At 30.4% G+C, this 16,491-nt stretch overlaps 1 protein-coding gene across 1 annotated transcript; it reads left to right on the forward strand.

The window, feature by feature from the left end:
- The first annotated feature begins 7 nt into the window (after nucleotides 1–7).
- LOC142322946 (succinate dehydrogenase assembly factor 4, mitochondrial-like) lies at nucleotides 8–16,068 on the forward strand. The gene is made up of 2 exons (XM_075362044.1): nucleotides 8–365; nucleotides 15,774–16,068. The coding sequence occupies exons 1-2, from the start codon at nucleotides 215–217 to the stop codon at nucleotides 15,941–15,943; spliced, it is 321 nt and encodes a 106-aa protein (XP_075218159.1). The 5' UTR covers nucleotides 8–214; the 3' UTR covers nucleotides 15,944–16,068.
- The last annotated feature ends 423 nt before the right edge of the window (nucleotides 16,069–16,491 follow it).

The raw sequence follows: 16,491 nt of genomic DNA on the forward strand, positions 1-16,491 counted from the left end.
ATTATTCAGAGAACATTGACAAATTAATGCGTAAACAAGTTCTTTAGTATCAAATTTAACACGTGGCCAGTATTTTTTATTTGTAACAATTATTTGATATTGATTTTCTTTCACTAAACATTTGTATTTTATATTATCGGCAAAACTGCAAGATCTTATCGGCTGTTGTTACTGATAATATCATTCAAACAAAATTGAGGTTAAGTTTGTTAACATGTATTCCAGGATCCGAATTGCTTGTAAAGAACAGTATGTACAAAACGTTTTGAGGGGATATTCTTCAGGAAAACCAAGTATAAGTGGTGCCGGATCATGTTCAAAAGTCGAAAATATGGCTAAGAAACTGCGAGCGAAAACTCCAATTGGTAAGACCGTTTTTATTGGTCGTCTTTACTTTTTACCTGTTGTTTTTTAAAATAGCATTTTTAACAAAATTGATGATCACATTCCTTTATCTTTACAATAAACATTTCCTAATTCAAAAATCATTATATATTACAGGTGTCAGAAAGTACAACAGATAAGATGGAACTTAGTTAATTTCAAGTAGGCTACTAATAATTGATTTGTCCCAGAATATACTCCCCTGCTTTATTATCTGTTATTATTGGGTCATCTGATGTCTTTTCATAGAGATAAAAAGTTTCGACCTCTACTAGCTCAGATTTTGATGAAAGTTTGTAAAAAGTAAAACAATGGATATAAAAAAGGAATATTTATGGTTTAAAATGTCACAAATATTGTAACATGTATATTCCTCTCTTTTAAATAGTAAGTAAATATAAATAATCAAGATCAACCAAACAACATGAAAAAGTATTGAATATTTTGAACTGTAAAGGTTTTTAATGATTAAATATTTTATGCTTTTAGAACAAGGAGCAATATAATCACGAAGAAACTTTTCTGTTTCTAGTTAAAAAATTCAGTGTTTCAATTAGTGAAAAAGCCATGAACTTTAACCTTGGAGATGATAGAAGATGAAATAAATAAATTTAGTTTAATCTCGCACATATATTATTCACTTGATACAAATCTTTTGTTTTCTTCTACGAGAAATGAAAACTAACTATTTTTGGCGGACTTGTAAAATCATTTGTTTGTTCTAGAATTTTTTCTGAATCATTCTGTAATATTGGACATTGTTTTAAACATCAGTTGTTAAAATGAGAAAACACTATTATTTTTAAAGGAATGTGTAAGTTGCACCCGAAGCCTCAAAAAAGGAAAAATGTAATTTTACCAAAACTTTCTATATTAGTAAAATGGGAAACCAGAAAAATTAACAATTTTTTTTGCTGATATATGTATATGTATTCTATCAATATCTTTCAATTTTATACAGTTAGCCGAATGATGCTCAAGTTTTTTGATTCCATACTTATTGTATGATTTATCAAACTCTTCAACATAAGTCAGATTTTTTGTCAATAATTTCATTTTGTAATAATTTTCCGCAAACCATTTCTTCATATCTAGAAAACAGAGTGGTGAGCCGTAGAGTAATGTGGAAGAAGGTACTAAATCTGATGAATGTAGAGAATATTTCAATATGGTATTGTATTTGTCTGTGAAAAGCTGATTGGTTGAAAGTGTTGTTTGGGCAGGTACATTGTTCTGATGAAGAATGAGATCATTTTTCTACAGTTCTGGTAGTTTTTTCTGACTCAGCTTTTTCAAAGCATTGTTTTAATAATACCTATTCACTAAAGTTCTTTCTGAAACCCAGTCTTCCAAAATTACACCTTTGATGCCATATGCACAATGAGTATGGCTTTGAATTTAGACTTGCTTTGATGAGCTGTTTACATTCTTGGTAATGACTGTTTTCCAGTATACTGACTGTTATTTAATCCTTGTATTATACTGGAAGATCCAGATTTCATCAGAAACTTATTTTTTTGAAAAAGGTTGAGGATTGCATAGAGTTGCACCACCATGTCGTGAAAAATTTCCTTGTATTATCCTTTTTGTACTATGGTGTAAGAACCCTAGGGATGATCTTGGCTGGATGATCTTCTATACTATTGTCTTTTACTGAATTTTTTATGCCTCTTAAAACAGAATGTGTGTGAGATATATGTCTTCTCCATTAGCTTCAATCAGCAATTGAAAACATCCTGTTGATCGTATGTTCAATTAAAAATACCATATAATAAGGTAAAGCCATATCATAAAATTTGTTTTGATGATTCAAAATGAGGTTCTATTGTTGTACTGCCTTTGTCTACTAAATCTGTTTTTTCTTATCATTCGTGCACTCACTTTTTCATCTCTTTGTATCATTCAGTAGAGCACTAATTATTGCTTTCATTCATCTGAATTGTAACCTGAAAAAATAACTTGAGAGAGAATCAAGCTAATCCAAAATTCTATGTTTATATCAAACATTTTTTGTTGCGGAGTGCTTTAAACAAATATACAATTGATGAGCAGCAATTTACTTTAAATATAATTTAATGAATCAAAAAATCAAAACTTTATATACAGCATGTACTCTTTTTCTCTCTCTCTTTGTTGTCTTTCCTACATTATGCTTCCTATTGATACTGGCTAGCTATTGATACTTATATTATCGATCGAAATAAACCAAAACTATATAAATTTAGATTTCAACATTTTGATTGTAACACCTTCCCGTAATCGAAATGTTTATAGCAAAAATAATACATACAGCTAACATAACCTTACAAATATAGTAATATCACATTAGATATATTTCATAACATAACACACCAAAAATTTACTAATGCCAAGAAAAAAATACAATGTACTTGAAAAATGCCAACAAATAAAAATAAACATCATTTCTTACTTTTAATTTAACATTAACTTTCTTAATTTTTCAAATGATATTTTACCTAGAGGCTTGGTGAGTATGTTAACCACTTGAATATCCAGTGGTGCAAACACTTTTACTATACCTTGTCTGATTTTATCTTGAATAAAATGATAATGTCAGTGTGCTTTGACTGTTTAGGCTGCTTGTAAGATTTATTAATTCATGTAGCATACAAATTGATCCCAAATAAAAGTACATCTAAATCACTTGAATTTTCCATCACATCAAATTTAATTAAAATATTTTGTAACAAACAAGCCTCACTGACACATTGACTGAGAGCTGCATATTCTGCCTCAGTAGAAGACAGCTAACACAATACTCTTCCTTTGAACACCATGACACAGTACATTTAAAAATTTTAAAACAACGTCCACTGGTGGGCTTCTGTTAGTGACCATTCCTGTCAGCATCTACTAAACCTTTAGTTATATCAGTAGTATAAGTTTTACTATAAACGATTTTCAAATCAAGAATTCCTTTAATGTAACAACACTCCTTTTAGACATATTAATAAATCATTACTAGCATAACTTTGGTATCTGCTTAGATTATTACTTGCACACAAATCTGGTCTGCTGCCTAACATTGCATACATAATACAACTTATTAGTTTTCGATACTTATTTTCTATCTCGGTATTTTCTGGTTTTTTTTCCTCAGAAAATAATTAAAATCAAAATTATTATCCATCAGAGTAGAGATAGTTTTACATATACCGGAGAGGGATAGTTTAACATATTGAACATTTTAGAACATTTTCCAGATAATTATTTCAATTCAAAGTTATCATACCATCTTTTAGACTTTGTTCTACAGTAATATCTTAATAGTGTGAAACTTGACACAAATTTCATTCTTAAAAAACATTTATTACTTGCTTGTTTGAGCCCGTGATAATTAACTCATCAACATAAATTAGTACATGATGGCTGACACAATTCATACCTGTGTGGATGAAAACGAGCTGAAGACCCATTCTGCTTTTACTGTTGGGACTTAGACACACCGGAGCACGTGATATTCCAGTGTGCCCGTGGTGGGACGAGGAATGTTGTGACTGTGCTGCCGTAACTGGGCATCTCGAGGTAGGGACCATTGTTGGAAAGATGTTGCACAGTCTGGTGAATCTCACTGTGATGGGTTTTGTGTCGGGAATACTTCAAGTAAAATATTTCGGAAGTGAGGGGGTGAGGGACAGCTCTATACGGACTTGCCATTCGCCAGTGCTTGCACATGTGGGTGGTGGTGATGAAGTGCGAGGACTCTCAAGCCCTGAGCTAAAAGTGAGTCCCAGCAGGGTCGTCCCTTTGGGGGTGTCCCCAGTTAGAGGTGAAGTACAAAGGACCGAGTTCCAGTTGCTGGGTGATGGAGGCCAGGAACAGCATAGACTAGCCTGGTGTTTCCCTCATCTGGCAGCTAGAGGCGAAGGTACCTCGTGGAACTATGTTTATGCTTAATTAGGGGTCTGATTCTGGGAGGCAGGGCAAAAAAAAATTTTTTAATCATTAGATAATCTGAAACAAATGATAATTATTTTTTAACCTTACAAAATTCTTAGATATCATGAATTCATGACATTTATCATACCAACACTTGGAAGAATTTTTTAAACCATAAAATGCTTTTTTAAGTTTGTACACTTTATTATTTGATAAATGTCTCACATTGTGAGACAACAGTTGTGGCAACTGACAAATGTCAGTTTGCCAAGCAAAAAAGGCACTACTGACATCCATTTACATAACAGGCCAGTAAAAATTTACAATAACAGGTAACATTAATCTAATTGTATTTAATTTGGCAACAGGAGAATAAACATCATATATTGGCCTTTTCTCCATGAACCCTCTGGCAACTAACCTAGATTTAAATTTAATTATCTTGTTTAATTCTGTAAACCTACTTGACGTCAGTAACCATCACATATTTCTGGCTTATCAACAACGTCCCATGTATCATTTTCAGCTGATTTCAACCTCCTATCCTGGCACTGCTTAGCAAAACTGACAGTTTAGCTTCTTCATATGATGTTGGTTCTTCAGTGTCAATACACTGACAGTATTGACACTGTCTTGTCATACTAACAAGACAGTATCATAATCATTATATTTAGCTAGAGGTTGCAGCTGATCTCTAGGACGAAGCTTTTTTCTATCAGCAGGTTTATGTATGTTCATGTTCAGAGAACTTCTTTCTAAACTTTCATCTGCAGTCATATCCTTAATTATGCTTTCAACATGTTCAGTTTCAGGTGTAGGTTCTTCTTTTTTAATGTTGACATACAATAAAAAGAAAACAAGAAATTATTTGGATTAGATAGAAAAAAATAACATTTCTTTCTAATTCTATTACTGGATATCAATGCAAAAGAACTGAGAGATTATTTTCTATATATTAATCTGGAAAAACAAACTCTCAGTCCTTTTGCACTTCCGCCATAATCTACAAAGATTCCCTTTCTACTTTTAAAATCACACTTCTTTCTCTTGATTTCTGGTATATGTCCCACACTTTTGTATGAGACGATTTTGTCAAAACTGCTTATTATTCTGTATTCATAAGGTGTTTTACCTTTAACTGTACTTAGCCCAGTTCTGTTAATTAGATACATAGCTGTATTGCTGCTTCAGTTCAAAATTACTTGCTTAGATGTTTTGCTCCCATTATTGTTCTAGCTGCCTCAATAATCACACAAATTTCTCATTGAGCATGACCATTCTGTTAAGGATTATAAGGAACAGTATGATATTCTATTCCTTGCTAAGTTAGAAGTTTGTTTTTATATTGTGATTAGCAAACTCTTTGCAATATCTGTTCTTAAGATTTGAATTTTCTGACCATTTGATTTTCACCCAGATTCACAAAAAGTTCAAGCTTACTGTAATCTTCATGCTTAAGTTTTAAAAAATACACCTGTCTATAATGCGAATAGTAATCTTTTAATAAAAACTAGTAATGAGACAACTTCCAAAGGACCACATATCAGCATTGATTATGTTTACAATTTTAGTTGATTGTGAATTACTTCCTTTGAATGAGTGACAATGTTGTTTTCCTTGCACACAGGTTTTGCAAAACAAGTTTTCATTTTTATCTTCACACGTAATACCATTCTGATTTAAAAACTTTTTCACATAATTAGAAACTATGACGTGCTAAACTTTGATGCCACCAGATTAAAAATTTATTTTAGTTCACTATGGCATCATTAGCCATATAACAACCATCTTCATCTATAAAATTCTGGTTACCCAAGCAAAACATGCAAAAATGTTTAGTTGACCATCTAGCGAATGCACAGAGTTGATTGATTTGGTTCCTTGTAAATTAATCATGCTTCTTAAGCATCTGAGTTCAAATAAAAACCATTATCCACAGCCTTGCCCTGTGAGAGAATATTATTTTTTAAATCGGTACATAGAACACATTTTTCATCTTCATATTTATGATGTTTTGTCCATCGTAAGATTTAATAAAAACAGAAACAATACCAAATGCAGTGCTTACTGAATAATCACCTACTCTTATTTGTTTCAGTGCATTAAGCTGTACAAAATTTCCAGATATCTTTAAATCATGACATATACATAGATGCTCCACTTATTAAGATACTGTTCTTACAATTAAATTCATCTCAGAAATTTCCAATTAAGACCAGTCTTCCATTTCAATCATTTATAGTTTGTTTATTTGCATCTGACAATTTCTTTTGATGAAACCAACAATTTTTTTAATATATGGCCCTTTTTATGACAAAAGTGACGTATATCTTTATTTTTTATAGAACTTGAATAATTCTTATACTGATTCTTTTTATGTCCAACCTTTTCACAAGAAAAACATTTGAGAATAAACTTATTTATGTGTTTAGCAGTAAATTCCACAGTATTTTCACTTGGTTTCAAATGCTCTTCTTCAGTCAGTAATCTAGCTGTTAAATTGCTTAGAGTTAGTTGATTTTCGGCTACCGATTTCCAAGCAGGCACAGAATGCTTATACTGACCTGGCAAAGACATAGTTATTTTTGTAGTAACCATTTTTTCAGGTATTTCTTCCTTCTGCTGCTTAATAGTATTGCTCTTAAATTTTTTTTAGAGAGTTCATAACACCTTATTCAAATTTCAAATTAAAAGATTGCTGCTGTAATAGATGAATACACACACTTGATGATGTTCATGTATTGTTCAGTCCACATTTCATTTGCAGAATTGCACATTAAAACATGTGAAAAAACCCGGATTCCATGCACGTTATTAACACTTTTGTGCATGTCCATTATAAATTTCATACTAATTCAATTTCACAACTTTTGCTGTGAAATTAAGTATTTTTTACAGATCTGATTTCTGTATATCTTCATTAGTAATGTCAAAGCGGTCTTCAGCTGTCAGTACTACTCTAATCTGGAATTTCTTAATGTTCATATTTTTGTTAACTACTGTGATTCCATATTGAGGTTATCCACTTGGTCATAATGATCCTACAAAATTTTCATGACCTCTGTTCATATATCCCAGCTCATAACCTGTTGCAGACTGCTTTAAATAAATATATATGATTGACGATCATCAGTTTACTTTAAATATAATGTAAAAAATTAAATAAGAACTCTCATATACTGCGTATACTCTCTTTGTTTTCTTTTCTACCCTACGCTTCCTATCCATGCTCGCTTGCTATCAATACATTTACTGTCGATTGATATAAATCAAAACTATAGTTTCACTCAAGTTTAATAACCAACATTTCGATTGTATCACTACATGTTTCATTTTTTTTAAATATATTCATTATCTGTTGTAAAAAAGGATCTCAGTGTTAGGTGAAGTTTAAATATTTTTATAAGTTGGAAATAATAAGCACTTTTTATTTACTTAACCCAATATATTTTTTGTATTGATGTACAGCAAAACCATAAAAATTTTTTTAAAATTCCAATGAAAACCATTACTCAGATTATTAAAAAAGCCTAACTGGCTATTCATTTTTTGATTTTATCTATCAAAATAAACAAAAAATGTTCTATGAAAAAGTTATCATCTCTCCTTTGTTTTCTTTCTATCTGTCATTTTGTGATTTTTAAAGAAAAATTCACATCTGAAAATCAGATTGAAGAATCATTGTAATATTTAGTACTCATATTTACATCACCCTTCTCAAATAAAAAATTATGGTGTAAACATGTTCACAAATCTCAAAATGCAGCGATTTCAGTTTTTAATCTTTTATATTAATTTAATTAGCTTTATCAAAATATATGTTTAAAATTTTCAAACATGGCACCGTTGGTATATGAAATTAGTTATAAAATAAAAATCAACCTTACCAACAATTTATATTATGTCTCTAGCGCTTTGTCATTCAGCCATTCTCAGATTAGAAATTTTTTCATAATTTAAAACGTTGTATAAAAGTAATTACATCAGTTGCATAAGAGTGTTTCAATTGTGTACAGTCATAACAATGAATTAACAACCGAGACAATGAATTAACAAAAAATAACTGAGACACTCTAAATAACTGATTTAAATTACTTTTATGCAATAACGATCAGTTGTTATGATTTTATAATTTTTTAATTTTAATTTGAACATTTTAAATTATGAAAATATTTCTCAACTGAGGATGGTCGAATGACTGAAAGCGCTAGAGATATAACATAAATTGTTTGTAAGGTTGATTTTTATTTTATTTTTATACTATAATATATTTTTTTGTTAGCTATAATTTTAAGTTATAATTACAAAAAAATACCTACATATTGAAAAATCTGTCTACAAACAGACACACACAAATGCAAATGCACACACATACACATGCACACACACCACACAACACACACCCCCAAATACACACACACACACACACATACACACATATATATATATATATATATATATATATATATATATATACACACACACACACACAATTGTGTATTTAATAAAAAGTAACTTTATTTAAAAAAAATCACACCTGTACATTTTGTAAATATCTGGTAATTTATATGTCTTCCTTTATTCTTAATAACTTCGTGTACATGACTTGGTATCGATTCAACAAGTGTACTACCAATTTTTTTAAATTTCTTCATCGTGAAACTATACTGACATTATTGCTTTAATGAGGTAATTTTTGTAGTAAAATTAATTTTTGAGTTGTTCTTTGACTATTGCCCAAAGATTTTCAATTTGGTGTTTAAGTCTGGGAAGTTGCTTGGTCATGGGGTAACTTTCATTCTTTGAACAATTTTTTCACTCTTTTTGCAGTAGTATGTGGTGCCAAATCTTGTTTGAACATCTCATTGCCATGTGGGGGATTTGTTTTGAAGTTGGTGTTGCAACTCTTTCTTTCAGACTTTATATATCCTTCATCTTTCAACATACCACGTACTGAAAGTAATGAACTAGGGCCTTCAGGTGTGAATCAACCTCAAAACATTTATTTCTGGAGCTGTTTGATTGTTGGATATGGGCCACTGATGTATTTTCATCTGATATTTATTTAATGTACCCTTTTTTAACCCGTTGCCCCTGAACATAAAAATGTTACTCGTCGAAAAACATAAAGTTTTTCCAATCTTTTTTGGTCCAGTTAGCATGTGCCTTTGGCTCATAAGAGCCTTTTTTTTGGTGAAGTTAAAAACTCTTTAGCTGGCTGACGAGCTTTCTGTCCAGCTGCAAGAAGTCTGTGTCTAACAGCTGCCACTTGTAAATGTATTCCACTTTGCTAATTCTCGATTTAAAGTCCCCAACATTTAATTGTGGATAAAGTTTACTTTTTCTCACTAATAACTGACCAGTTTCTTTAAATTGTTTAAAAAATGGTATATTCACTGTTCCTAGTCCAATACCACACTCAGAAGCTATTTGTCTTTGTGTCACAATGGTATACTCAGAAAAATAAAAATTTTCCAACGCTCTCTTGGAGTTATGTCCATTATTTTACATGCATTCAAGACAATAAAAAATACAAAAATATGATTTAAAAAAAATGAAACAAACTTTATAAAACGCTACGTATAACATGAATATTACTAAATAACCAAAGAACAATAGCCTCACATTGCACAGACAATTTAAGAACAGATGCGGTCAAGCAATGTAGCTGCAACATAGAAATAAACAAAAAATACCCTGTGATTGGATTAATTTGCAGCTACTGTATTTATAATTAAAACATACCCTTTACAAGACTTTTTTAGACTGTGGTATATTATTGTTGAGGTTTTAATGTATCTTATTGTTGATGATATTTGTATTTAAGTTAACATTTCCCAAAAAATTTGGAAGAATTTTATCTTAATTTATTTATTTTAACAACTAATGGCTAATTGTCTGGTTACATTACTTAACGAAGAAACAAATACGGGAGTAATAAATATAGTCATACGATAGGCACAGCGTAATGTAATATGTACTAGATAATTTTAATATTTAAGTTGACTGAGACTGTACAAGACTACACTACATTTACATTCATACATATCATCCTCATTCATCCTTGGAAGTAATACCATACAGTGGTTCCAGAGGCTAAACAGAAAAAGAAAGATGCTTTTAGTAGTATATAAATCAAAAAATCTAATTTGCTTTCCAGGAAATTGTCAACATAGCGTTTTGTGCAACAAGTGCCTTAATAAAATGCTATACTTGTCTCATTATTAAATATTTTTTATACTTATGTATCTTCCTCTCTAAATTATAACATTATCTCTTGGTGGTCCCTCAAAAAGTCTAAATGAGTTTTTAAGATACAGAAATGGGCTGTCAGATCATATTTTGTCCCCTATAAGTATTTGAATCATTTAGGCTGACATTTAGAAAATTAGGAAAATTAAAAATTTTAAGTTATCTGTACATGTATATTTATGAATGTGCAATCTTTTCTAAAAAGGATAGTCACTTACACTCTTAAAAAAAATTAACAATATCCACCCCAATGAAACCAGACAACAGAATTGTTTTTGTGCAACTCAACACAATAATTTGGCTTACGAAAAAGTATCTTATTCTTCTGTTATCTTCTTCAATAAACTATCAAATTATTTTAAAAATATAATTAAACAATTCTTTTATGGAGGAAACATATTGTACTGCTGATGAAGTTTTAAGTAATCCTATTTATGAAAAAAGTTTTTTATTTATGTACGTGTACATAAGTATATGCTGAAATAATTTTCATTCATAATGCCTTCTTTATTGTGAATTATCTTTATATCTTATATTTTGTAGAGTCATATATTTTTCTTAAGATTTCATGTGCTCATATTTCAGATAATCAGTATGGATTTTAATCACATCTATTTTATCATTGTATATTTTATGATACTGCTCTGATCAAGGTTTTAATATGGTTTCCATTGATCCGATGAGACAAATGCTGAGACAGTTTATTTTTTTTTTGTGGAGCAGTGTAGCACACCAATCCATTCTTGACTTGATCTATATAATGTATTTTTTACTTATCAGAATAAAAAGTTTATTTAATTTATTTATTTGTTCAGTACAGTTTCATGTTATAGCCTACTAGCAGAAGTGAAGCTTGATATTGTTAGAATTCAAAGTTAATATGATGCTAAAGGGAATTTGTTTGAGTGTCTAACGATTATGGGTAACTTCCTTATCACATCTCTGTACACTCTGACCCAAGGTATTGCCAATGAAAACCATATTGTTTCTTTGATGAAAGTCAGAATGCTGCTGTTTACTTTAATTTATTTTCAGTGATCTATTAACACCTATCAGGTAAAAAATCAAGGATAACCTAGGGTAGCCTGTAGCTTAATATTTTTATTCCTATGCGTGCTGTTTTTTCTACCTCTATACTTGAATCCTGTGTTTTCTAATTTAAAAAAAAGTCATAGCCAGATCTCAGGTTTTGTTATCTTTAGTATGATTAAAAATGTGAGGAACTGCTATAAATGTTAAATATTTTTAGTTATCCAAATCAATCAAATTATGGAATATTGGGTATTCTTTCCATTCTGGAATCCATTTTAATTACTACTGATTGATAGTCCATACCAGTTAATAACTAACTTTATAAAATTAATTGACCTAATCTTTCTAAAAGTTTTGAGAGTGCACTTAAGAGGCTAATTGGTCTAGAACTCTGGTTTACCATAGGTCACCTGTTTTATAATGGTCTTCAAGTTAACAAGTTTAGAATACCTAAGGAACAGTCCAGATTGTGAAAATATTTAATTATCTTTAAAAGGGTTACATATTTAATATGATATTAATTTATTTAATACATCGGTTACTATTCAACTCTTGACATCCTGCATTATTCTCAAAGGCTCTGATTTATTTATTCATCATTTTTGAGAATCTAGAATAGATTTGTCTGATAAATGAAAACATATTTTTTACATTTTAGGCCTTTCTAAACATACAAACTGATATCATTTTGGATGAGTGTACAAGGTTTTATTACAATTAAGGTTTAATTATAACTACTGATAATTGTTTCTTTTTAATCGTATCATTATTATACTTTTTGATTTTGTTTTAAATATTTTATAGTTCTAAACTGTAGAGATAGCATTGTCAACTCTCTTCTGTTTTCTGCCTTTTTCTTCTTTCTTTTGCCCAACTGTCAGAAAGTTTAATAACCTGGCTACTACTGGAAATATTTTCAGTACTTAAAAAAATTAAATGAACAGCAAGATGAAAAAATGTGGAACCATGATTTTAAGCGATGTAAAATCTGATTCTTTTAGTGCCACTACATTGCTTCTGTGCCCTCTTCTCTCTTCTGAGTTTGAAGCTAAGTTTAATGCATCCCCAACAAAGGAGTCCAGGCTTGACAAGTTAATGTGTGGTCGAGACTCTACCACCAGTAATGTTTCTGCTTCCCCCCCAAGTTCAAGCCAACCATAAGTTCCATTCATGTCCAACAGAGGAATCTTTGGTATAACAACTTATCGTGTGATTAAAGAATCAACAAAGCAATAAAGTTTCTCAAACTTCCCCTTGATCTAAATTTCTGTGTGATATAGTCTCTGCCACCTGCAGTAAAATTCTTTGTAGGAGGAACTTCCTTTGTAAACAATACAATAATTATATGACCATGTAATGTGAAAGAAACAATTTATGGCTGGCCAATTTTGATCAACCATCCAGGTATCATTTCAATTGTATTAGGAGTCAACTTCGCCGAAAAATGTAAATTTTTCTTGCATGGGACATCATTAATGGTTACGCCCAAAAAAATGTATTTATTTCAGACACAGTCATGTCTTTCTCTATTTCAGTAGTTTTGATTTTGGTTTTAGTTTTATTTACATTTGATTTTGGTTTTAGTAATAATAATAATAATAATAATGTAGTACAATAAGCAATATAGTAATAAATAATATTTACTGATTTTATTGAGACTATACTCATTCATTATAGGAGAGTATGATCGTGATTTTATTAGGAGCATGAGGTCATTAACAACAAAAATAAGTTTAAACGTTACAGCAGATTAATAAAATTATTTAATAGAAAACATTTAAGAACAGAATTATTATCTATTTTCTACATAAATTTTGTCATTTACCACAGCCAGTACAGTTTGGCTTGTGGTCTCTATCATCACACACATATTCAATATTCATGCAAGCACGCATCCTCTGTTTCATTATTTTTTATTTTAAAAAACTAGTAAGTAACCCCCCCCCCCCTGACAACTGATGAGATAATGATATATATGACTTGTAAATGAGATGTAGTCTTGTGCAGATTCTGGTTGACCGTTGATGAGATTCGTGGCTAATTGAATCCTGACTACCAAAGTAAACCCACCAGTTGGTGTAGTGGTGAACACATCATCGCAAATCAGCTGATTTCAAAGGCTCACATTCTTGTAAAGGCAGTTACTTTTATATGGATTTGAATACTAGATTGTGGATACTGGTGTTCTTTGGTGATTGGGTTTCATTCAATTAACCACACATCTCAGGAATAGTCGAACTGAGACTGTACAAGACTACACTTCATTCACACTCAAACATATCATTGTCATTGAATACCTGAACGGTAATTACCGGAGACTAAACAGGAAAAAGAAAGACCGGTCTGGTGGGCTATTTGTTTAATAATTTGTAATATTTTTTTATATTCTTAATTATCAAAGATAAAAGTGACCCGTAAGAAAATAAAAAAGGTAGATAAACATAACAGATGAAATAAGAAAAAATATATATAAACAAACATTACACGAATGAAAATGACAGACTGGAGATAGCAGCTGTCTGTATTGATGTTATTTTTAATTCTGTGCAATTTAATATTTTTATCTTTAGATAAAGGTTTGATTATTTTTAACAACATAATGAAATTAATTTATAATTAAAGGTTTATGTACAAGCCGATGTAAAAAATATTTTGGACCAAACAATAGATTTGTTTGTGCAATATAAACTAGCATTTTTAAAAATATTATCAACAGAATGTAAAATTCTTAAATCTAATCGGTCTATCCTTGTTAATCCTTATATGATGTCATCTTGATGGAGTGATTTGTCAAATCTATGAGTAAGATGCCTATTACTTTGAGTGACCTTTTGTGATAAAGAAAATTTGATTATATATGTACAATATCGATATTGGATTTTAGATAAAGAAACTTAACTAAGAAGTCGCCCCAAAGTGAACGAGTGGTATTTTTATATTAAGCAAGAATGTTAGAAGGTTTTAATTTTAGAATGGCTGAAAAGATAATAAGAGAAGTCAAATAAAAAACTGTAAACCTGTTCTAAATAATAAAATAAATAAATCTTTTATTCTGATCATACATAATAATACATTATATAGTTATGTCCTTGATGGATCAAGGGAAACTGTGGTAAAATCTTAATCAAGACATCATTGCAAAATCCAGACAATTAGTAAAAGAAAAAAAAATTGCGATTAAAGAAATATAAATGCATTGAATACTGTTAAATACATGAAGGTAACTTGTTAAATATAAAAAAAGTAACTACAAAATAATTCATGATTCAGATGTTAATAAAAATTAATTGAGCACGTATTTATGTACATTTTGAACAGAGATTAGTATTATTTAAAAACTCATTGACTAAATAATATTATTTCTGTAAAAAATTTTTTAATTATAATTTAAGTTAATCAGTGGAAAGATTTTTAAAACTATCTATTTAAAATGACTATAGAAGAATAATACAGTTCTTTCCCATAAGTTGATGTATTGTGCGAGTTATACACAAAAACGCAATTCATACTTATGGGCATTGTATTTGATATGATTGTCCATTTTTATATCTTAAAAAGATATAAAAATGTAATTATTCTTACATAAAATAAAGGACCAGAAAAATGTAATTATTCTTACATAAAATAAAGGACCAGCTACACTAAAATCAAATTTAACTTAAATCAATTGTCCAAAAGAGCATGGTTGACGAAGTATCTCAATGCTATTGTTACTTGTAGTATATTTAATAACCTACTATGAATCTGAAGGATCAGCCTTGCTCTATTTGTGTGTATCTGGTTGTTTATAAATATTAATTATAATTCAACACACAGGACAACATGTTGAAGAAATTAATATATATATATATATATATACTTGTTAAATAAATTAACTTTTTATGGCATGTGGTATGCTAGGAATATAGGAGTAAATACATTTTGTTTTATAGAATATTGCGTGTGATTTTTTAGGGGAAAAATTAGATTTAGCATTAGAATCTTTTATTCTTCAGGGAAAGTTAATGAAATTGATCAGGGAAATTTATCTCAACAATTGTTTTGTTAAACCATGATGTAACTTCCACAAGAATCTGGAGTTACTTTTCTGATTTATTTTGTGTAATGGTTATTTGCATGTTAATTATATAAACTTTGAATTGTATAAGTTTTTCTCATTAGAAAATTTTAATTTTCTGAATTATCCCTCCCTTCTTTGTTTAAAGGTAAACTGGATGAACTTGAAGAAGAGACACATCCGCAACAAGAAAAAGAACCACTTAAACCATGGCCCAATAACACAAATCCTCACACTGGTGAGATTGGAGGTCCTCGTGGGCCTGAACCTACTAGATATGGAGATTGGGAACGTAAGGGAAGAGTTACTGACTTCTAAATAGATTTTAAAATATAATTGTATCAAAACATGAAAACTTAAAATTTTTTAAAACTAAATTATATATTTATTTGTTATTTTTTAATTATTGTAATTTAGAATGTTTAATAAATAATTTGTTATAACTTTTGTACATTTTTACCATATATTTCCATATAAAGGAAGGTGTGATTATATATATTGCCACAGAATTACTTTGATGCATGTGGCACCTTAGTGCTTTATGGCGGCCCTGAAAAAGGCTGTATGCTACAAGACTTAAAAGGCTTTTTGGATTAGTAGCCCTGAGAAGGGCTTGGGTCAAGAAGCTGATTTCCGGTGAAATCAGCTTACTGTAGTCGGGGAGTTGCAGAGCTACCACTCAATGACAGTTGGGTCCCCACTACAGTATTGGGCCAGTGTCGGTTGTCTTGTGCTGGCATGGCAAAGTGGTTCTCCCATGCTGGGTCGGCTCTTGTTAGTGGGTCTGTGTGCCAGGGTGCTTGAAGCCTGGCAAGCTGGGGCTGGAAGGTAGCATCCATGCTCAACGGCTCCTTCAGTGAGCTGGT

The sequence above is a fragment of the Lycorma delicatula genome, chromosome 1 (assembly GCF_047948215.1).
Source record: "Lycorma delicatula isolate Av1 chromosome 1, ASM4794821v1, whole genome shotgun sequence".
NCBI lineage: Eukaryota > Metazoa > Arthropoda > Insecta > Hemiptera > Fulgoridae > Lycorma > Lycorma delicatula.

What these genes read in the sequence shown, in the direction of transcription:
- LOC142322946 (XM_075362044.1), top strand. Translation starts at nt 215, where the DNA reads ATGTATTCCAGGATCCGAATTGCTTGTAAAGAACAGTATGTACAAAAC. An exon ending in GCGAGCGAAAACTCCAATTG is followed by an intron (nt 366 to 15,773) that starts GTAAGACCGTTT and finishes CTTTGTTTAAAG; the next exon opens with GTAAACTGGATGAACTTGAA.